The sequence below is a fragment of the Calypte anna genome, chromosome 1 (genome assembly GCF_003957555.1).
Source record: "Calypte anna isolate BGI_N300 chromosome 1, bCalAnn1_v1.p, whole genome shotgun sequence".
NCBI classification, from domain to species: Eukaryota; Metazoa; Chordata; class Aves; order Apodiformes; family Trochilidae; genus Calypte; species Calypte anna.
The window spans coordinates 197,346,836-197,370,814 of NC_044244.1; the positions used below are offsets into that span (position 1 = coordinate 197,346,836).

The 23,979-nt window shown below is 47.5% G+C and overlaps 1 protein-coding gene across 2 annotated transcripts in view; it reads right to left on the bottom strand.

Moving 5' to 3' along the window:
* The window catches only part of RAB6A (RAB6A, member RAS oncogene family), an 80,859-nt gene extending 66,727 nt beyond the window's left edge, over positions 1–14,132 (bottom strand). The window contains exon 1 of one of the 2 annotated variants that reach the window (XM_030447626.1): positions 13,800–14,132. In XM_030447626.1, coding sequence (XP_030303486.1) covers positions 13,800–13,869 — 70 coding nt within the window. In that variant the 5' untranslated portion in view covers positions 13,870–14,132. The remainder of the gene's footprint in view (positions 1–13,799) is intronic. The other variant, XM_030447618.1, reaches the window with a different exon arrangement.
* Positions 14,133–23,979: the final 9,847 nt, after the last annotated feature.

Genomic DNA, 23,979 nt, shown 5'->3' on the forward strand with positions numbered 1-23,979 from the left:
CTGGGTGTCAGAATCAAAAAAAAACCCCAACCCAACCACAATTTTTTTAGCAACAAAAATCAGAAAACATGTAGGACTTGAGGATAGCAGAGCTGAAGATCTTGAACTGCTCTTTATGGAACTCCACAGCAACACAGGAGGGAAATAGCTGAGAACAGAATGAGTACCCCAGTGCATGCTATGAGGGCATCCTGGGTGTCGGAACCAAAAAATCCCAACCCAACCACAATTGTTTTTTAGGAACAGAAATCAGAAAACGTGTAGGACTTGAGGATAGCAGAGCTGAAGATCTTGCATTGCTCTTTATGATGCAACTCCACAGAAACACAGGAGGGAAATAGCTGAGAACAGAATGAGTACCCTAGTGCATGGTATGAGGGCATCCTGGGTGTCAGGACCAAAAAAACCCAACCCAACCACAATTGTTTTTTAGGAACAGAAATCAGAAAACGTGTAGGACTTGAGGATAGCAGAGCTGAAGATCTTGCATTGCTCTTTATGATGCAACTCCACAGCAACACAGGAGGGAAATAACTGAGAGCAGAAGAGAGCAGAATGAGTATCCTAGTGCATGGTATGAGGGCAGCACAGGATCCTGGGTGTCAGAATCAAAAAAAAAACCCCAACCCAACCACAATTTTTTTAGCAACAGAAATCAGAAAACATGTAGGACTTGAGGATAGCAGAGCTGAAGATCTTGAACTGCTCTTTATGCAACTCCACAGCTACACAGGAGGGAAATAGCTGAGAACAGAATGAGTACCCCAGTGCATGGTATGAGGGCATCCTGGGTGTCAGGACCAAAAAATCCCAACCCAACCACAATTTTTTTAGCAACAGAAATCAGAAAACATGTAGGACTTGAGGATAGCAGAGCTGAAGATCTTGCATAAAGAGCAATGCAACTCCACAGTTACACAGGAGGGAAATAGCTGAGAACAGAATGAGTACCCCAGCATGGTATGAGGGCATCCTGGGTGTCGGAACCAAAAAAACCCAACCCAACCACAATTGTTTTTTAGGAACAGAAATCAGAAAACATGTAGGACTTGAGGACAGCAGAGCTGAAGATCTTGCATTGCTCTTTATGGTACAGCTCCACAGCAACACAGGAGGGAAATAACTGAGAGCAGAAGAGAGCAGAATGTGTAGCCCAGTGCATGCTATGAGGGCAGCACAGGACCTGGGTGTCAGGACCAAAAAATCCCAACCCAACCACAATTGTTTTTTAGGAACAGAAATCAGAAAACATGTAGGACTTGAGGATAGCAGAGCTGAAGATCTTGCATTGCTCTTTATGCAACTCCACAGTTACACAGGAGGGAAATAGCTGAGAACAGAATGAGTACCCCAGTGCATGGTATGAGGGCATCCTGGGTGTCAGACCAAAAAAACCCAACCCAACCACAACTTTTTTTAGGAACAGAAATCAGAAAATGTGTAGGACTTGAGGATAGCAGAGCTGAAGATCTTGCATTGCTCTTTATGGTACAGCTCCACAGCAACACAGGAGGGAAATAACTGAGAGCAGAAGAGAGCAGAATGAGTATCCTAGTGCATGGTATGAGGGCAGCACAGGATCCTGGGTGTCAGAATCAAAAAAAAACCCCAACCCAACCACAATTTTTTTAGCAACAGAAATCAGAAAACATGTAGGACTTGAGGATAGCAGAGCTGAAGATCTTGCATTGCTCTTTATGGAACTCCACAGTTACACAGGAGGGAAATAGCTGAGAACAGAATGAGTACCCCAGTGCATGCTATGAGGGCATCCTGGGTGTCGGAACCAAAAAAACCCAACCCAACCACAATTTTTTTTTAGCAACAGAAATCAGAAAACATGAGAATAGCAGCTGTAGATCTTTCATGCTCTCTGGGCTCCTCAGATACACACAGGAGTCCAGGCAACTCGTAGCTACAAATACTTTGTGTTAGGAACTCAAGAGAAGCAAGTCCTGAGCTGAAACCACACATTGCTCCTCCACAACTCCACTCCTGAGCTGTTCCACAGCTCCTCCTGAGGACTGGGGACACTTTGATGCTCCTGCTCCACCTGCACCACAAATTCAGAACTTCAAACTCAACCCATGTTCATCTGGCAAACTCAGGAGGGTTCATCCAGCACAAACACCTTCAGCATTTCAACGTGCAGGCTCCTAAAAACTTCCTAACTGAGACACAAAGCTCACTGGAGGGAGATGAAGCCACCTGCCAATTATTTGTCCCTTTCCCAGCTGTTTCATAAATGCCTTGGAAAGAGGCCATGGAGCCTGAGGGCTCTGCAGACACAAGGTTTAATATTCATCTAGAAGATGTTATTAAAAGTAAAGTCTTTAAAAGATAGGAATTGGGTTCCACACAGCCAAAGGAACAAGTCCTTGGTTTGCTTTATTGACCTTTTCTAGACAAAGGTTATTCCAAAAAGAACTGAGAATTATTATAGAAAATTAGGGAAAATTAGGGAAAATTAGGGAAAATTAAGGAAAATTAAGGAAAATTACAGAAAAAAATTACAGAAAAAAATTACAGAAAAAAATTACAGAAAAAAATTACAGAAAAAAATTACAGAAAAAAATTACAGAAAAAAATTACAGAAAAAAATTACAGAAAAAAATTACAGAAAAAAATTACAGAAAAAAATTACAGAAAAAAAATTACAGAAAAAAAATTACAGAAAAAAAATTACAGAAAAAAAATTACAGAAAAAAAATTACAGAAAAAAATTACAGAAAAAAATTACAGAAAAAAATTATAGAAAAAAATTAGAGGAAAAAAATTATAGAAAGAAAATTATAGGAAAAAAAAGGTGTTTGGATGAGAAATTGGGTTTGGACCAGAAAATCCTTTAGAGGAGAATTATCTACACTGGGATACAATGGCTTGAAACAAATCTTCTCTTCCACCAGTACTTTCCAGAGGAACAATCCCTCCATGTAAAGGCTCTAAGGATCTGTACCAGTTAAGTTTCTCTTTAGCTATAACATTTACTCTCCAAGACACACAAAGAAGATTTACTTCCAACTCCCTGCAGAGATGTGCCCAGGGGGTAACTTGGGGTCCTCACACCTGCAGAAGTGACACTGCAAGGTTCTTCCAAGTCCTCAAAGACACAAAGTCCTCAAAACCAAACATTTGTTTGCTATTAAGATTGATAAAAAGAGCTCTGCAAGTCTTGCACAGACTACAGCAACCCTTTAAAACACCATCCACACAATTCCCTAAGGAATTTTTTTCTCTAGGTGTCAGGCATTACTGGAGGGAATGCAGGGAGCAATTAGCACAAGGTTCCTCTCCAGCTCACTGTATATTCTGCTGTTTAATGATTTGGGGGAAAGAGGGTAAAAAAAATAATAATCCCACAGGTATTTTTAAACAAAAGTGTAAAATTTCTAAGGCCAAGAACTGTTTTGAACTGTAAATTTCTTGCTGTGAAAGCATAAACAGTGCACAAAGGCTACAGATAAAACCAGACCCCTTTCCACTCTTTAATAGAGTTGGGGGGAATAATTTCTTTACACCAAACCAGATTTATTTAAGATTGTGTTATTTTCCCTGGGAAAAGCTCTTTTCAAGTCTGCTGCTACACCACAGCATCCAAATAAAGAGAAATTTTATGGGACACAAGCCTTTGATCTGCCCATTTCTTATGCAGTTTCAGGAGAAAAAAAAATCCTCCCCCCTTCTCCAAGTCACATTGAAGTTTAAGAGCAACTAAAAATAAAAGTGGAAAAGAACCATGGTCACAGAGTTAATTGTATGATGGAGGATAAAAGCCACTCCAGTGACATCCTTTGCCTCTTTAGCTAAGCAAACTCAACTGAGGGAAGAAAAAAAAAGTTGGAAGAACAGAAAGGAGCATAATTACAGACTGATTACACAGAGAGCTGATATCAGGAGGCAGCTTGGAGAGCTGAGAAGGAATTACAAGAAGCTGAGTGGGGCTGGGAATGAGGGGCTGGAAGAGACCCACCCTCTGAAAACCTTCCTGACTTCTGAACACCTCACCAGAAAAACTTTAAGATTCCTTTGCATCTCTACACCAAACTTTCTTCAGCCATTTCCACTTCAGCCTCCTCCAGCTGTGTTCAGCTGCTACACAGCAAGATTCTCCTCCAGTTTTATCCAAATAAGCAGCAGCAGCAGCTCAACTTCAGTGAAGCATTCCCAGCTTTTATGCAGACATGAGTGATTTTCAGCCATTTTGAGTGAGCCAAGGATACAATACTTAAAAACTGCTTCAGTGAATCAATCTGAATCCAGGGGAGGGGGGAAAAAAATAAAAATCAGGCAATAGAGACAAGATAAATAAGGCAGCAAATCTCTAGCATGAGGACCTGCTGCCTAGCAAAGATAAGAAGGGGTCAGAACTTCCTTTGAAAGAGAAGAGACTGCAGCACAGTGTTTCACTGCCAATTAAATCTGCTCTACCTGAAAGTTAAACCCTTTTCTTCTCCTTTCCCAATGCTGCATCCCTCAGGAAACATAACCTGCAGATTTGGTTGCTTTTCCCAAAGCATGTGTCTCCACTTCCCTGCATTTCTCATCAAACTCCCCTGCTCATGAGCTCAGGCTGCTCTCCCCAAGATTTATTGATCTCTGCATGCACACTGTGCTTTTAGCTCCCAGCACTTATAATAAATTTTGTTCTCTCCATTTCCTCCACCACCTCAGACATCCTCTGGATGATTCAATCACCCATCTTGCTCAGAGTCCTCTGCTAAGCCTCCTGCCAGGCTGTAAGAAAAAAAAAAAATCTTTGACAAGGAGGGTTTCTCACAGCCTTTTCTGTGCTGGCAGAAGAGGAACAGTGAGTAACAAATGAATATTTTCTGTTCCCAGAGAAGGTGACATCTTCATTAAAACACCTCTGCACTCAGGTGAATCCAAGACTGCCCCTTTCTGTGCTTCCAAGCTTCTGCCAGGCTGAATTCCCAACCTTCCTGCAGGAATTCACTCTCCCCAACTCCAGCAGCAGCTTCTTGGCCTCCCTGGCAGACATCAAACTGACAAAAATCTTTGGCTTGGAGCTTTGCCAGCGAGACTCCATCCTCTGGGTGCCCCTCCAAGCCACCTCCTTTTACCTCCTCATTCTAGATTTAATTTCCCTTCCCTTTGTGTTGCACAGATCAAGAACATTAAGAAAATGAAGGGGTTGTAACTCAAACCCAAAGACAGGTACAGGAAGCAGAGCAGGAAGCATTTAGAGGAATGGAATAAACTGACCTCTGCATTAATGACAGAAATGCTGGAGTGGGTTGATTTTTTGTTGTTTTTTTTACTGTAGTAATTTTTGATTGCTCTCCTAGAAGCAAATAATTTCTCAAATGTCACTTAGCAGGATCAATAGCACTCATTTATGTGGTCACAAATGTTAATAGAACAGAGGATTAAGTGGTCACAATTCAAGACACAAAAGAGACCGAGGGAAAGTTCAGGACATTTTCTCATTAGGTTTGCCCACACCTTCCACTCCTGCAGCTGGTTCTGGCCATGCCCAAAGACAAAACCAACCTGCTCATCACTACTGCTCCAATATTTCTGCTCTTTCAGTTCTGGGCAAATATGCTTCAGATTTAAACCAAATTCTCAATTCTGTGTGTTGATGACTCCTACACAAGTCTGGATGAGAGAACACCAGGAGCCTGCAAAGCTCAGAATAGCTCTGTGGCATCTCCAGGGGATACTGGCAGGGAGAGAAGTCATGGAAACTCTTGGAAGTATTTCCCAACTCTGCAGTCAAATGGAAGCATCTACCATGGGTGATATCAGAGTGCACCAGGACTTGGGAAAATATCACAGAATTACAGGATGGTTTGGGTGGGAAGGGACCTCAAAGCTCCTCCAGTTCCAACCCCTGCATGGGCAGGGACCCCTCCCACAGCCCAGGTTGCTCCAAGCCCCATCCAACCTGGGCTGAGACACTGCCAGGGATGGGGCAGCCACAGCTTCCTTGGGCAACCTAGGACAGGGGCTCAGCACCCTCAAATTCAAGAATTTCTTTCTAAGGTCTCATCTGAATTTGCCCTCTTTCAGGTTAAAGCCATTTCCCCTTATCCTAACACTCCATGTCCTGTCACAAGTCCCTCCCCAGCTTTCCTGAAGCCCCTTCAGGTACTGGAGGGCCACTAAAAGGTCTCTACAAGCAGCCAAGGCCACACAGGACTCACTTGCAGAGTTACCAGTTGGGCTCCAGCACAGCAGGAAGCAGAATTTCCAGTGCTGGTCATTGTGGTGGGATTAAAGGAAGAAGTATCTACCATGTCTGATGCACCAGGACTTGGGAAAATATCAGAGAGTTACAGAATGGTTGGGTTGGAAGTGACCCAAAAGCTCCTCCAGTTCCAACCCCTGGATGTGCAGGGATCCCTCCCACAGCCCAGGTTGCTCCAAGCCCCATCCAACCTGGGCTGAGACACTGCCAGGGATGGGGCAGCCACAGCTTCCTTGGGCAACCTGGCACAGGGGCTCAGCACCCTCACCCCAAACAATTCCTCCCTCCCCAAGATCTCCTCTCCATCTCCCCTCTTGCAGCTGGAAACCCTTCCCCCTCATCCCATCCCTCCAGGCCCTTGTCCCAAGTCCCTCCCCAGCTTTCCTGAGGCCCCTTCAGATACTGGAGGGCCACTAAAAGGTCTCCACAAGCAGACAAGGCCAAGCAGGACTCACTTGCAGAGTTACCAGTTGGGCTCCAGCTCAACAGGGAGCAGAATTTCCAGTGCTGGTCATTGTGATGGGATTAAAGGAAGAAGTAGTTCTATGGACACAACATTCCCTAGCACAAGGAATGGGACTCTGGAGCCTGCAGTCTTTAACTGGATCTCATCACTACTGAATATCTCAAAGATTTTGCCTTTATAAAAATACTTTAAAAGTCAAACTTGCAGGGATTCTACAGTTTATTCCTCAGCTTCCCTTCTGCACTATAACTCAAGCAGTCAGCATCCAACTGGGCATGCCAGAAGTCCAAGATGTCTTTACATATCAAACAGCAGACTGAGTAACCGTGCCCTGGCATTCTGGCAGCACCACCTCAGAGTTTACAGCAGCCCAGCAGAAAGAAAAAGTGCTAACAGGGAACAAAAAAGGAAAAGTTACACCCTTGTACTATAAAGTCAAATGAAACAAATGGCACTATTGTGCTGTGCAGCTGAATAAGGACTTCCTTCCTAATTTGAAGATTGAACTCAGTTTGACAGACACAACAGGAGGCAGCCAGAAGCAAGCAAGAGGCTCAAAAACTCAGTGGCAGGCCAAGAAAAGTTCCATGTAGGCAACCAGGGGAGGCTTCAGCAGCAATTTTTGTCACTGTTGAGTTGTATGCAATGCCAGGAGTAGGGAGACTTCCAGCTTAACCCCCCAATTTTGATCCTGCTTTGCATTTAGAGTTGGTTATTTGCTTAATTTGGTATTTCTACTGGTTGACAACAAATGAGAAGAGATTTCCACCTCAAAAGGATCCTGCTACTCAGCCTGGCCTTTGCACAAAGTGTGAGGTTTTCCAAGTCTAATATGTGTCCATGCCCACACTCACATTTACTGAACCATCCCACAGCTCACACAGGTGAAAACATTTATTTAAGAGTGGTAAGAGTTAAATAATACTGAAACACAAAAGTCTTTTTTTTTTCCAGTTAATATTACTCAAATAATCCAACACATATTTAGCCCATCAAGCTTTGAACAGAAAACATCTGATGTAAAGTAATTGATCTGGTTGTTTGCTGTCCCCAGGCACTTCAATATATTAGGCCAGAAGAGTTTGGTTTATACTGAGGGAAAACAAAGAATCCATTTAGCTTTTCTACTTTGTGTAAGCTCAGTAAATAAATCAAGAAAGCAGACTTAGAAAATGCTACTTGCACTGCCAGGCTGTAGTGTGACTTCTGTTTGGTTGCTGAGACACACACATTTTTCATTTAAACTACTTCCACACTTCTTGTTTTCATTAAGACCACTTCCATAAATCATTTATACTCATGCAAACTCATAAAGATTTTTATTGTATCAGTTAATTTTTACATTCATGCTTTTAGGCTTGTCCTATCCTGCTCCACACCAGAAGAGAATCATCCATCTGTCACAGGTAACTGCTCCTGCAAGTCAGTTCTGGAAAGTGTCTTGAAAAATCTGATGGAGTTTGGGTTGAGAAAGGGAAATTTGATTTCTTCTGGGCCACCTCTGAAACCAGGGAGAGGTTTTGTTTGTTTGTTTCAGTTCACTGGTACACACCAAATGCCTTTAACACCTGGAGTAAATTATCAGGTAAATAGGAAGGTGGCTACTTCCTCACAAACTGATTGCAGAAGACAGATTTTTAAACCATCAGGGAAATTGAGACAAATGGCTGACAACTGTTGGCTCAGATAATTTCCAAAATGCAACACCTTCTGCTGTGGTGACCTCACACGAGGTTCTTCACCCTTTTTTCCTCAGTCCCCATACAGCTTCACCAAAAACCTCCAACATCAGCTTTGTGGAACTTGGATCATGTTCCAAAAGAAGTGCAAAGTACCACCAAACACCCCACAGATAAACTCCCTTCTTTCAAGGGATCTTTCCTTCCCAAGTTCACAAATTAATTCTCCAATAGAGGCAGAAACATAAACCAAAGTGCAGAAAGGCACAGCTGGTGTTCCTTGGAAAAAAAAGACCCTAAAACTCCTTCAGAGATTTCTGCAAACATAGGGGGGGCAATAGGAACCATGAGAACAGACTGATAATGGAAGTCTTTTTTCCAGGCAATGCCATAAGAAGGGCTATTTCAGAGCTGCAGAAGAGAAAGAATCTTTCAACATTCAGCCTTCAGGTGTGCCCAAGAAAATTAAGTTCAGTGACTCGTGAAAAATGCATATAGTCCAAATATAAACCCAAATACCTGAAAAAACTGGACTCAGGAAAACTAAGAGATAAGGAAATGAGCCACTAAAATGATCACATCCCCTGGGAAGTCAGGATGAGGGATTGGGGTTGTTCAGCCTGGAGAAGAGGAGGCTCCCAGGGGAGCTCAGAGCAACCTTCCAATATCTGAAGGGGCTCCAAGAAACCTGGGGGAGGGCTTGGGACACGGGGGGGTAGGGAGAGGAGAAGGGAAATGGGTTAAAAGTTGGAGAGAAAGGGGAGATTGAGGTTGGAGATGGGGAAGAAATTCTGGAATTTGAGGGTGGGGAGAGCCTGGAACAGGCTGAGAGAGTTGGGGGTGTTCAGTCTGGAGGAGAGAAGGTTCTGGGGAGACCTTGGAGCATCTTCCAGTGCCTGAAGGGGCTCCAGGAAAGCTGGGGAGGGACTTGGGACAAGGGCCTGGAGGGATGGGATGAGGGGGAAGGGTTTCCAGCTGCAAGAGGGGAGATGGAGAGGAGATCTTGGGGAGGGAGAAATTGTTTGGGGTGAGGGTGCTGAGCCCCTGTCCCAGGTTGCCCAAGGAAGCTGTGGCTGCCCCATCCCTGGCAGTGTCTCAGCCCAGGTTGGATGGGGCTTGGAGCAACCTGGGCTGTGGGAGGGCTCCCTGCACATCCAGGGGTTGGAACTGGAGGAGCTGGAAGGTCCCTTCCAACCCAAACCAGTCTGGGATTCTATGAAATCAAAGGAAGGGAAGGGGCTAAGATTTACAACCACCAGTGGAGCAAGTTAATAGCCAAGAATTCTTTAAAAAGAAGAGTTTTCAGTTGCAGAGGGATGCCACGTCTCTGCAGATGGGCTGAACTTGGACCAGTGTTGCACCAGTTTCATGTTACACACAAACCACCTGCAGTTCTCCAGTTATCTAATGAGCCCCATCACACTCCTCAGCAGTGCCTGTACCAACAGAGTTATGCAACTCTGTGGTTCATTAGTGGTTTCCAAACAGTTATACTCCTCCAGTTATTATATTGTACTTATCAGGAGTTTTTGATATTAAAAATCCCAGTTCCTGATAAAAGAAACTGGAACAAATAAACATCTTTTATAAGATCTTATGCAGTGCAGAAACACCAGCAGGAAGAGACACCAGGGACTTATTTTGCTTTCTGTACATATTAATGTCCTTCAGACTTGCTCACCAATAAAAGCTGCAGCATAAACCCACGTGATGAAAGAATATTTCTGGTGAGGTGCCCCAGCATTCATTTCTGTCCACCCAATAAAAAAAATTGATGGCTTAAGCAGGAGAGGTGCTCAGAAGCAAGATAAAGCTGAAGATGTTATTAATATCTGACTATATAACATATTTTCATATGTACCATATTCCCTGCAAGCTGCCCTACAACACAGGTGATACCTACACTACCCAGTGTGACCCAGAAATCAGAATTTCTTCAACTCCAGGCATTAGGACTGATGAAAATCACCTGATAAAACAGGATCAAAAGCAGTAAGAAGCACTTTTTCCCCACACACACACAATAGCACTATCTAATCCCTCAGCACAGACCTTGCTCTCTCTGCCTTTTCAGTCCAGATTAGCATATTTAAAACTGCTCAACTCTGCATAATCTTCAATCATTGAGAAAAGTAATTCAATTAAAGCAAGCGTTGGTGAAGTTGCCTTCTTGGTAGCCCCCTCCCAATGCTATATCCTTGTACTACAAGTTTAAATTAAAAAAAAAAAAAAAGAGAGAAAGGAAAAGAAGCTTCTTCTGGCTGGACAGGGATTATATTGCAGGTTGGAGATGAAACAAACCACCATCCATGCGGCAAGGATCCAGGCTGGGCTGGGGAGGGGCTGGGGGACACAAGAACCATTTTGCTGCTGGGAGGCAATGACTTGCAGTTAAATCCTGAGAGGAGCTGTGAGTGTCACCTGCTGTCATTTAGCCACGGCAAAACCATCACCGAGGTACTGACCCAGGGACAGAGAGAGGGAGCTGCAGCACTGCCAGCTCCCTCGCCAGGAGCGCTCGAGGAGTTGGTGCAATAAGGGCAAAAAAAAAAAATAAAGGCCAGAGAATGGAATGGACGTGGGGGAGGATTCTGGGGATCTGGGAGCAAGGGAAGAAGAGGATTAAGGAGAAAAATAGTCAGCATCTTAGCACAGGAAAGGGAATCTGCAGCTAGTGGGGAGCAGTGTCAGTAGGAAGAACCACTGCAGTCCAGACAAACGCCCTAAGCATACGGCATCCAACTCCCACAATATGGCTGAGGACACAGCAAAAGAATAATAATAGTAATAATAAAAAAAACCCATAAAACCCCACAGACTGCAGCCAGCCTGCAATCCCCCTTTTCAAGTGAGAATAAACCACCCAGAGATGCTTCCAGGTCTCAGATGGAACGAGCTCCAGTTGAGGGTTTCTTAGCCATGACACACAGATTTACTGCAGGCAGGCAGCAGAGGTTTGCTGGGAGGCAGCTCCTCACCACCACAGCCCTTCCTAACATTTCATTTGTCAACGTGAAGTCCCCAAATGGCCATGAAACACAAACATTCAGCCTCCCTACCAGCACCACTAGGATATCTTTAATTAGGGCCTTCCAACAGGGCAGGCAACCTTTTAGCTAAACAGGAAGCGACTGCAGCAATCCTGAGCAACAGTTGTACAAAGGGAGCTTCTTGTTTATGCAAACTGCTTATAAGGGAAAAAAAAACAAAACAGAACCTAAGTTTTATTTCTAGACTTGCTTTAAAATAAAAAATTACCAAGGAAGCTAAGGTGTTAAGTAAAACCTACTCGAATTGCCTCCTGCAGCACCAGAGATGCTTCTGTGATTCTATCATGTGGAAGAATGTTCTGAAGATATTTGTTTTTCCAGAAGCCTTTAAAGGTTGGGTGAGAGGATCCTGGGGCTGCCTTCCCCACCTGGAATTCTGTGATTTGCATTGGATTCACACTTTGGACAGCAATAAAAATAATAAAAATGATACAGAATGACATCACAACAGCCAGAGCTGAAGGGATTCAAACCAAATCCTGAAGGAGCCTTTTCTCCAGCATCCAGGAAAAATAATCCAAGCTTTGCCTTGGGGTTTGCCCCCTCTGCAGTGGACACAAGGAGGGCTACACTGCCACCACCATCACCACCTTCAGCCATGGAGTCACCCCCAGGAGCAGAGACAAAGGCAAGGGCTGAAACCACACCACAGCTGCTGGTTGGGCTCTAAGCAGCTGGATTAAATCAGCTCCAAGCCACCCATGAGCCACAAGCAAAGCAGCAGCTGCAGCAATATTGGGTATTTAGTGATATTTTGCTGGGCTATACCTAAAAAAAAAATAAATCAATCAATAAAATAATATAATTTTAAAAAAAATCTTCTCTCCCTTTCAGATTCGATGCTATGAAGAGGGATTATTTAAAACTTTCCACCATAAACACAGATGATTAGCTGAGAGAGGGGAAAAAAAAAAAAAAAAAAAGCCTAGAGGAAGCATATCTGATGTTATGTCTGCCAGAACAGACAGAGAAGAAATCCACGTGTAAACTAAGAGCTGCTGAGATTTAAGATCTACACCAGGTGCTATAAAAGCTCCCATTCAAAAACCTTCCTGCAAACCAAAGCTCAGGAACACAGTAAAACAAGCCAAGCATAGCTAGCACTTCAGATTCCTGTTATCAGACGCCCTGGGAATAAAAAACCAAACGCCCAGCATCTTCTACACATGACCCTCTTCCAAAATCCTCATAAAATGGCTGGCCAAACACCTCACTGAGCAGATCAGGTGACTTAACCAAAAAAAAAAAAAAAAACCCAAAAAAACCCAACCCACCCACCCAAGTTGAACTTGTGCTCCCTGAATCTCTAATATCAAGAGGAGCTGCTCCAACACCCATGAAATAAATAAAATAAAGGATGGAGGGGATGGAGTAAAGGAAATGTCTAATGTATAGGTAGATTATTTTAATAGCAGCCACATCAAGCACATCTGAGTGAGGGAAGATACAGATAAGTCATTTGGGGGGGAAAAAAAAAAAAAAAAAAGACTGGTATTTCATCATCTCTACAACACAGAGACCAAAGGTGGCTGAGGGAGCAAACACCCCACCCTGAGACAGAGAATATTTTGCACCTACTCATTACATGTCAAAGATCGCTGGGTATCTGACCAGGATTACACAAAGCATCTGATAAACAAGCTTTTTTTTGTTTGTTTTTTTTTTTCAGAAAACTCTCAGAAGTGAAAGATTTGAAGTGCTGGGTTTTTATAGAGAAAAGCTGAGGGAGATATCCCTCATTTGGATGGGGAGGAAAACAACCAGTTTGGGTTGCTTGAGGTTCTTATTTTTAATTCCAAAGACAAGTTTTAAGAATCTCCCTGATGGAACCAAACCTTTAGAGCGCTGGATCAAGACACAAATTCATTTTTTGAAAAATGCTCTTTTGACACGGACAACTCCTGGGATTGAGAGTCCTGCTCCAAAAAAAAGAAAAAAAAAAAACAAAAAAATACCACAGAGCAGGGATCAAATGAATCAGCAACTGCTTCAGGAGGTACAGCCCGTTGGGTTGTGGTGAGGTTTTTTTAATTTTTATTAAAAACTCGATCCCTCCCTGACACTGAAGGAGCAGCGACCACAAGGCAGCAACGCCCGGCGGCAGCTCCCCCCCCCCCCCTCCATCGGGGCCCTCAGCTTCCCACCCCATGGAAAACGGGGGGAAAGGGTCGGGACACCCCCTTTTTCCCTCACAACATGAGGCTAAAGCACAACCGAACCCCTCAGACGGAGGATGGGGAGGGGGGGGATCCCTTCAGGCGCGACCCCAACCCCCTCCAGGGCGGGTCCGCCGCGGCGAAAGGAGGAGGAATGGGGGGAAAGGAAGGAGCCCACCCCTCCGGTTCTGTGTGAGGGGGAGCCCGGTCCCGAGCCGGTCCGGTTGGGTGACTCACCGCTCTGCTCTCCCAGGAACACCAGCTTGAATTTCCGCAGCGGGTTCCCGAAGTCCCCGCCCGCCGACATGATGGAGGAGTCACCGCCGCCGCCGCCCCGCGCCCTCACTCCGCGGCGGCACCCGCGATCGCTTTAACGCTCGATTTGGTGCCTTTCCCCTTTTTTTTTATTTCCCTCCTCGGCCAAGGACTCCGCGGTGGGCAGGGCAGGGCCGTGCTCGGGGTGTGTGCGGGGTGTATGCGGTGTCGGTGCCGCCGCTCCCCTCAGCTCCGCGCTCCCCCCACCCCCAAACCCCGCCCCGCCCTCCCCTCAGCGACGCGGCCGCGCGGGCGCGCTCTCGGGCTCCGCCCCGCGCAGGCGCGCCGCCGCTTCGCCCCGCCCCGTCAGCGGGAGGCGGCCAATCAGAGAGAGAGAGGAGGCGGTGTGACGTATGGGGGGGCGGGGCTTTTTGTCGCTCGCTGCCTCAGAGCTTGAGGAGAAGGAGAGAGGAGGAGGGAGGAGAAGGGAGGAGAAGGAGGAGAAGGAGGAGAAGGAGGAGAAGGAGGAGAGAGGAGGGAGGAGAAGGGAGGAGAAGGGAGGAGAAGGGAGGAGAAGGAGGAGAGAGAAGGAGGAGAGAGGAGGGAGGAGAGAGGAGAGAGAAAGAGGAGGGAGGAGAGAAGAGGGAGGAGAGAGGAGAGAGAAGGAGGAGGGAGGAGGATGGAGAAGGAGGAGGAGGGAGAAGGAGGAGAGAGGAGGAGGAGGAGGAAGAAGGAAGAGAGAGGAGAAGGAGGAGAGAGGAGAAGGAGGAGAGAGAAAGAGGAGGGAGGAGAGAAGAGGGAGGAGAGAGGAGAGAGAAGGAGGAGGGAGGAGGATGGAGAAGGAGGAGGAGGGAGAAGGAGGAGAGAGGAGGAGGAGGAGGAAGAAGGAAGAGAGAGGAGAAGGAGGAGAGAGGAGAAGGAGGAGAGAGATGGAGGAGAGAGGAGAAGAAGGAGAGAGAAGGAGGAGAGAGGCAGAGAAGGAGAGGAGAGGAGAGGACAGGACAGGAGAGGACAGGAGGAGGGAGAAGGAGGGAGGAAGAGAAGGAGGGGAGAGGAGGAGGGAGAAGGAGAGAGGAAGAGAAGGAGGAGAGAGAAGGAGGGGAGAGGAGGAGGGAGAAGGAGAGAGGAAGAGAAGGAGGAGAGAGGAGGAGGGAGAAGGAGAGAGGAAGAGAAGGAGGAGAGAGGAGGAGGGAGAAGGAGAGAAGGAGAAGAGAGGAGGAGGGAAAAGGAGGAGAGAGAAGAAGAGATGAGGAGGGAGGAGGAGAGAGAAAAAGGAGGAGGAGAGAAAAGGAGAGAGAAGGAGGAGGAGGAGGGAGAGGGAGGAAGAGAAGGAGGAGGGAGAAGAAGGAGGAAAGAAGGAGACAGGAAGAGAAGGAGGAGAGAGAAGAAGGACGGAGAAGGGAAGAGAGGAGGAGGAGGAAGAAGGAGAAGAGAGAAGGAGGACAGAGAAGGAGGAGAGAGGAAGAGGAAAGAAGAGGAGAGGAGGAGAAGGGAGAAGGAAGACAGAGAAGGAGGGAGAAGGAGGACGAGAGAGAAAAAGGAGAAGGAGGAGAAAGGAGAAGAAAGCAGATAAAGAAGGAGGGGGAAGGTGTCACTGGTCACTCAGGAGCTCAGGGATGGCTGCAGGGGTTTCCTGGGGTGAAATCACACTCCCTAAAATCACTGATCCTGGTGGGGAGAGGAAGAAGAGGGGAAGGGGGGGAGCAAAACTTTGTGAGCAAAAGCCCAACACTAAAGTGATAGGGACAGGGAGGCTGAGGGATTGGGGTTGTTCAGCCTGGAGAAGAGGAGGCTCCCAGGGGAGCTCAGAGCAACCTTCCAATATCTGAAGGGGCTCCAAGAAAGCTGGGGGAGGGCTTTGGACACGGGGGGTTAGGGAGAGGAGAAGGGAACTGGGTTAAAAGTTGGAGAGAAAGGGGAGATTGAGGTTGGAGATGGGGAAGAAATTCTGGAATTTGAGGGTGGGAAGAGCCTGGAACAGGTTGAGAGAGTTGGGGGTGTTCAGCGTGGAGAAGTGAGGAGAGGAAAGGAAGAGGGAGAAGGAGGAGAGGAGAACGAGAAGGAGAAGAAGGAGAAGGAGAAGGAGAAGGAGAAGGAGAAGGAGAAGGAGAAGGAAGGAGAAGGAGAAGGAGAAGGAGAAGGAGAAGGAGAAGGAGAAGGAGAAGGAGAAGGAGAAGGAGAAGGAGAAGGAGAAGGAGAAGGAGAAGGAGAAGGAGAAGGAGAAGGAGAAGGAGAAGGAGAAGGAGAAGGTTCTGGGGAGCCCTTGGAGCAGCTTCCAGTGCCTGAAGGGGCTCCAGGAAAGCTGGGGAGGGACTTTGGACAAGGGCCTGGAGGGATGGGATGAGGGGGAAGGGTTTCCAGCTGCAAGAGGGGAGATGGAGAGGAGATCTTGGGGAGGGAGAAATTGTTTGGGGTGAGGGTGCTGAGCCCCTGTCCCAGGTTGCCCAAGGAAGCTGTGGCTGCCCCATCCCTGGCAGTGTCTCAGCCCAGGTTGGATGGGGCTTGGAGCAACCTGGGCTGTGGGAGGGGTCCCTGCACATCCAGGGGTTGGAACTGGAGGAGCTTTTGGGTCCCTTCCCACCCAAACCATTCCATGATTCTCTGATTGCTTGGGAACACCCACTCCACCATGGTCCCTCCTTGGCAGTGGGGAGCTGTTTCCCAGGAGAGGGCAATGATTCCTCCCATCATGGAATCAGAGTTTCACAGAATGTCAGGAGCTGGAAGGAACCTCTGGAGATCATTGAGTTCCCACCCCCCTTCCAGAGCAGGATCACCCAGAGCAGGTGGCACAGGATGGCATCCAGGTGGCTTGGGAATGTCTGCTGAGATGGAGACTCCAAAACCTCTCTGGGCAGCCTGGGCCAGGGCTCTGCTACCCTCCAAGTGAAGAAATTCCTCCTGATGTTTGGGTTGAACCCCTTTGTCCCAGTTTGTGACCCCTGCCCCGTGTGCTGTCACTGGGAACTTGTTCTCACTACTCATTCTGTCACCTTTTTGTCTCACCTCTCTAAATGTCTTGCTGAGGGACCTGGTTTAGTGGTGGCCTTGTTGTTACTGGGTTAATGGTTGGACTCCATCATCTTAAAGGTCTTTTCCCCCCAAAAAATATAATTCTAGGATTCTATTTCCACTTCCAGCAAGTTTTATTCTCCTCTGCATCTCAGCACTTTCCTCTCCAGGACCTCAGGGCTCCATCTCAGCACCACATCTGCTAAGAGGACACCACTCCCCAGCTCTGCCTCCTCTTTCAGGAAGATCCTGGGTTGAAACTAAATTTTTTCCATCTCCACGTGCCCTGCTGTCCTGGATTTGTAAATGGTCCATGAAGCCAAAGGGGGCAGAGGTTCTGGGCAGGGATTTGCTTGCAGGTAGCTCACCCTCAGCCAAGAATGTCCTTTTTTTGTTTGTTTTTTGGTGCTCCATCTCTTCCTGGTGAATGGAAACCCTCACTGAACCTTCACACTTTGTGGATCTTGATTTTGGACACAAATCTCACCCCTGCCAGCACCCACAATCTGGGTGCAGAATGAGGTGACTTTTAGAAAATGGAACAATCTCCACTTTCTGCTTTTTTATCATTTTATTTGTACTCCCTTGATGTGATCAACTCCTTCTCAAAACACCTGTTTGTTTGGTTTTTTTTTTCCTGACAGTGAACTGAAAGAGGGGGGGGAAAAAAAAGTGTCTTTAATAAGTTGATTAAATTTCAATAGTTTTTAATAAGGATTTAATAAGGATTTTTTACTTCAGCAAGGCCTTTGACACCGTCTCCCCCAGGATTCTCCTGAAAAAGCTGTCAGCCCATGGATCAGCCAGGAGCACTCTGTGCTGGGTTAGGAACTGGCTGGAGGGCCGGGCCCAGAGAGTGGTGCTGAACGGGGCTGCATCCAAATGGCGGCCGGTCACTAGTGGTGTCCCCCAGGGATCAGTGTTGGGCCCAGTGCTGTTTAATATCTTGAGGGAGGATTTAGAGGAGGGGATTGAGTCCATCATCAGCAAATTCACAGATGACACCAAGCTGGGGGGGGAGTGTGGATCAGCTGGAAGGCAGGAGGGCTCTGCAGAGGGACCTGGAGAGACTGGAGAGTTGGGCTGATCCCAATGGGATGAGGTTCAAGACAAGAACCCCATGGGGAGCTGCAGGCTGGGCACAGAGTGGCAGAAAGGGAGCTGGGATTGGCAGGAAGCTGAAGAGGAGGCAGCAGTGTGGCCAGGTGGCCAAGAAGGCCAAGGGCATCCTGGGCTGGCTGAGGAAGAGCGTGGCCAGCAGGTCCAGGGAAGGGATTCTGCCCCTGTGCTCAGCTCTGGGGAGGCCACAGCTTGAGTCCTGTGTCCAGTTCTGGGCCCCTCAGCCCCTCAGGAAGGAGCTTGAGGTGCTGGAGCAGGTCCAAAGGAGGGAAGTGGGCTGGTGAAGGGATCCAGCAGAGATGCTGTGAGGAGAGGCTGAGGGAGCTGGGGGTGTTGAGGCTGGAGAAGAGGAGGCTCAGGGGAGAGCTCCTCACTCTCTGCAACTCCCTGAAAGGAGGTTGGAGCCAGGGGGGGGTTGGTCTCTTTTCCCAGGCAACTCTCAGCAAGACAAGAGGCCATGGTCTGCAGTTGTGCCAGGGGAGGTTTAGGTTGGAGATTGGAAAGAATTTCTTTCTGGAGAGGGTGATCAGGCATTGGAATGGGCTGCCCAGGGAAGGGGTGGATTCTCCGTGTTGGAGCTATTTCCAAAGAGCCTGGATGTGGCACTGAGTGCCATGGGCTGGGAACCACGGGGGGAGTGGATCAAGGGTTGGACTTGATGATCTCTGAGCTCCCTTCCAACCCAGACAATTCTAGGATTCTATGATTCTATGATCTGAGCAGGAACTGACATTCACCTGGCATTTGGGAATGCTTCCTGTCAAAAACGCTGACATGATTCAAAAACTTTTTATTGAGAGAGATGTAAGTAAAGCAGCGTGCTGCAGCACGCTGGACGGCCGGGGGGGCCGCAGCCCCACCACCGGCTCGCACCTTCAATAAGGTGAAGCCGGCCCTTTATACTTTTCACAAAGCCCTTCCCCTCAGTCTCCCATCAGTTCATCATTGGTTCCCAAACCGCGGGCTCTCCCAGCACTGGTTCGTGCTTCGCGGGCTTCTCTCTGTTGTCGATGGGAACGGTTTCACATTTCACGGGCTTCGCTCTGCTGCTGAGGGGAATGGTTTCATGTTACGTCCGTTTCGCGGGCCCCTGCAGTCGGCCACTCCTCCTGTTTTGTCTGGCTTTTGTTCCTTAAACATACACTTACAAATACACCCCAAAACAACAGGATACAACAAACTGTCTCAACAAACTGACCAAACAAACACTACCAAACTGAAAGATACACTCAACAAAACAATAACCTACAATTTTAAACCCTTATTTTTCACACTTCCCTTTTGTGCTGTCTTGCACCACATGGAAAAGGAATCCAGCCTGGCAGAGACCTGACTGAAATAATTCCAACATCATTTTAAAAACATTTCTTCTCCTTTTCTCCAGGTCAGTATGGATACAGGGAAAAGTGTCCCTGTTCCACACAGGCTGCCCAGGGAGGTTGTGGAGTCTCCTTCTCTGGTGGCATTCAAAGCCCACCTGGATGTGGGACACGAGGTGACCCTGATCTGGCAGGGGGCTTGGATGATTTTACAAGGTCCCTTCCAACCCCAAACTTTCTGTGATTCTGTAAAATTCCATCTGCCAGGGAGGACTCCTGACCTTTAGTCATGATTATTTTTATCACAAAAGCTCTTTAAAAGGTCTGGTCCAGAAAATTCTGTGATCATTCTTTCTCTACATTTGTGCAGAAAACTGAAATACTGGATGGTAGGAGTTGGACTGGGAAAATTACTAGTGCAAGGTTAGGAATAAAATGAAAACTTTTTTATTAAAAGTTATTAAAAGAAAACACTCCTTTAAAAACCAGATTTCAGTGACTGACTCTGCACACTCTGTCACAGAGACAAAACCACCAGCAGTGTCCAGCTGGGGTTAAACCCAAGTGTGTGTCTGTCTCCAGGTGTCAGTCAGGCTGAGAACCTCAAAACTGAAATATGAACCAATCCTCACCTGCCAGGTTTTGGAAAGGTTTTTTTTTTCAGAGAGAAGGGGAATAAACCCTCAAGTTCTCCAAGGTTTATCTGCCCTGGATGGCACTGACTTGGATTTATAAACAAGACTGGGAGTGTAGCTTCATGGAGATGACTTTTTCTTTTTTTCCTGTGCATCTCCTGTAGCAACAGCAGAGTTAAAACATCTGGACTAGAAACCTGCCCCAAACTGATTCTTCTCTCAGATTTCCTTGAACACCTCCAGAGTTGTTTTGGGGCAGACTGAACTCGAAGGACAATTTTCTCCTGGAGTCTGATCCTCCTGACAATGTCAGACTTGTGCCCAGAGCCATTGCAGAATCCTGCTGGAAGGCAGGAGCTGTGGCCAGGGCAGCTTTCCTGATCCTGCCAGCATTCCCTACAGTCCTGATCCCTCTGGATGAGACACCTAAAGCAAGGGGCTTTCTTTCTTCCCCTCTGGGGTGCTGGGTCCAGTTCTGGGGTTTCCAACAGCAGAAGGAGATGGAGGTGTTGGAATGAATCCAGAGGAGGTCATGGAATGCTGGGAGGGCTGGAGCAGCTCTGGAGCCAGGGGGAGAGAGTTGGGGGTGTTCAGTCTGGAGAAGAGAAGGTTCTGGGGAGCCCTTGGAGCATCTTCCAGTGCCTGAAGGGATCCAGGAAAGCTGGGGAAGGACTTTGGACAAGGGCCTGGAGGGATGGGATGAGACCAATGGCTTTAAACTGAAAAAAGGGAGATTGAGGTGAGATTTGAGGAAGAAATGCTTGAATTTGAGGGTGCTGAGCCCCTGTCCCAGGTTGCCCGAGGAAGCTGTGGCTGCCCCATCCCTGGCAGTGTCTCAGCCCAGGTTGGATGGGGCTTGGAGCAACCTGGGCTGTGGGAGGGTTCCCTGCACATCCAGGGGTTGGAACTGGAGGAGCTTTTGGGTCCCTAAGATAGGACATGGGGAATGGATTCAAACTGGAGGAGGGGAGATTAAGATTGGAAGTTAGGAAGAAGTTCCTCACCAGGAGGGTGCTGAGAGCCTGGCACAGGTTGTCCAGAGAGGTGGTGGAAGATTCCCCATCACTGGAAGTTTTTAAGGCCAGGCTGGATGGGGCTTGGAGCAACCTGGGCTGTGGGAGGGGTCCCTGCACATGCAGGGGGGTTGGAACTGGAGGAGGTCATGGAATGCTGGGAGGGTTGGAGCAGCTCTGGAGCCAGGGGGAGAGAGTTGGGGGTGTTCAGCCTGGAGAAGAGAAGGATCCAGGGAGCCCTTGGAGCATCTTCCAGTGTCTGAAGGAGCCTACAAGAAACATTAGGACAGAGTTTTTAGCAGGGTCTGCACTGACAGGACAGGGGGTGAGGGTTGTAAAATAAAAAAACGGAGATTCAGAGAAGATGGAAGCAAAAAATATTTGATAGTGAGGGTGGAGAGACCCTGGCCCAGGTTGTCCAGAGCTGTGGTTGATGTCTGATCCCTGGCAACCTCCCTGGCCAGGCTGGAGGGGGCTCTGAGTTGTTTGAGATGAGTTTTAAAGGTCCCTTCCCACCCAAACCCTTCTGTGATTCCTATGGAAAAGAAACGGGAGAGTTTCAGGATCTCAGCTTCCCTCAGTTTTGCTCCTCTGGTAGCAAACCCCTTGAGCACCTCCACCTGCTCTGGGGCACTTCCCCTACATTATGGGGAGAGAAATCTGCAGCAAAGGAGAAGAGGGATGAAATAATCCCTCCAAGAAGCCCTGGGGAGACTTCAAGAAGGAGGAAAAGCTCCCTGGTTGTTGGTTTGGTGTATTTTTTTATTTTTTTTTTAGTGCAGCACAGAAAAGGAGTGGTTTGGGTTTCTGCAGCTGAAGGGGGGGAAGCTGCACCTTTGGTTCTCTAAATCATAGAATCATAGAATCATAGAATTGGCTGGGTTGGAAGGGACCTCAGAGATCATCGAGTCCAACCCTTGAACCACCGTTGCGGTTGCTAGACCATGGCACTGAGTGCCACATCCAGTCTTTTTTTAAATATCTCCAGGGACGGAGAATCCACTACTTCAGTGGGCAGCCCATTCCAATGACGGATCACTCTTTCCGTAAAGAAATTCTTTCTAATATCTAACCTAAACTTCCCCTGGCACAACTTAAGTCCATGCCCTCTTGTCTTCTTGAAAGTCGTTTGGTAAAAGAGCCCAACCCCCACCTGGCTACACCCTCCTTTCAGGTAGTTGTAGACAGCAATGAGGTCTCCCTGAGCCGCCTCTTCTTTAGGCTGAACAACCCCAGTTCTCTCAGCCTCTCCTCATAGGGTCTATGCTCGAGTCCCTTCACCAGCCTGGTTGCCCTCCTTTGGACCTGCTCCAGGACCTCGATATCCTTCCTGAACTGGGGGGCCCAGAACTGGACACAGGACTCAAGGTGTGGCCTCACGAGGGCTGAGTACAGGGGCAGAATCACTTCCTTGGACCTGCTGGCAATGCTGTTCCGGATACAGGCCAGGATGCCATTGGCTTTCTTGGCCACCTGGGCACACTGCTGGCTCATGTTCAGCTTCTTGTCGATCCAGACTCCCAGGTCCCTTTCTGCCTGGCTGCTCTCCAGCCACTCTGTCCCCAGCCTGTAGCGCTGCATGGGGTTGTTGTGGCCAAAGTGCAGGACCCGGCACTTGGCCTTGTTGAACCTCATCCCATTGGGATCAGCCCAACTCTCCAGTCTCTCCAGGTCCCTCTGCAGAGCCCTCCTGCCTTCCAGCTGATCCACACTCCCCCCCAGCTTGGGGTCATCTGGGAATTTGCTGATGATGGACTCAATCCCCTCATCTCAATCCTCACTCAAGATATTAAACAGCACTGGGCCCAACACTGATCCCTGGGGGACACCACTAGTGACCGGCCGCCATTTTGATGCAGCCCCGTTCAGCACCACTCTCTGGGCCCAGCCCTCCAGCCAGTTCCTAACCCAGCACAGAGTGCTCCTGTCCAAGCTGCGGGCTGTCACCAAAAAGGCACCAGGGAGGAGAGTGGTTCCAAAGAATGTTTATCAGTATGGTGATAGGAGTAATATAAATAGAAATATATAGATAGAGATATAAATAGATATAAATATAGATATAATTCTATAATAATAGATAGATATAATAATATATCTATCTAATTATATCTAATTATCTAATAATTAGATATAATATATAATAAAGATATAAAATATATTGTATAGATATAATATCTATACAATATAGATAAAAATTTAAATGTAAACATAAATATAAATATAAATAGGTGAAATGATTCATTAGGCAAAGAAAGGCCCAGCAAGGAGTGGTGGCTGGGAGCTGAAGCTCAGATTGGGAAGAAAGTCCCTGTTTCCACCAGAGAAGGTGCTCAGGAGGAGCATCCCTGTGTTTGTATCCCAGGAAAATCAAGAGCAGGATGAGAGCTTTATGAGAAAGCAGGATTCATGGAACCAGGAGGGATTCTGTAAATCAGCAGAAATCCCAGGACTGAGCATTTCTTTTTGGCCTGAAAATGTTTCCTTTTGGGGAAACTCTGCAACCAAGGCATGGATTTCATTTTCTCCAGGATAAGGATGGTGATGGGAGGGGGATTTCTGCCCCCTGTTCCTCCTGCACCCCAGACTCGAGCAGGGGCAATGCTGCTGAAAGTTGGGACCCCAGGAAGGGCAGAGGGAATTAGGGGGGTGTCATGGTTTAACACTGGCCTGGCAATTAAACCAATTAACAGCTGCTCCCTATTAATCTCCCTCCCTGATAAAGAAAGGAGAGGGAATAAGGGAGAGAGACTGATGGGTTGGGAACTGAACTACACAGCTTGAAGGAAACAGGAATGAGAAATAGGAAAAATGACTCAATCTCTACAAACAGACAGGAAAATGGATCCCAGGTTCCTCCCCCCTTGCCCCCAATAACTCTCACATCACCACCCAGGCTGCAGGGCAGCCCTGGGAAAATCCAGGCTGGAATCCTGGAGTCAGCAGCAGTTGGGAGCTGGAGGCAGGAACACACAGATTCAGGCTGGGATGGATCAGGAGCAGAGGCAGAGGAAGGGATGGGATCCTCCCAGGATGCCCAAGCAAAGAGGGAGAGGGGAAGAAGGGG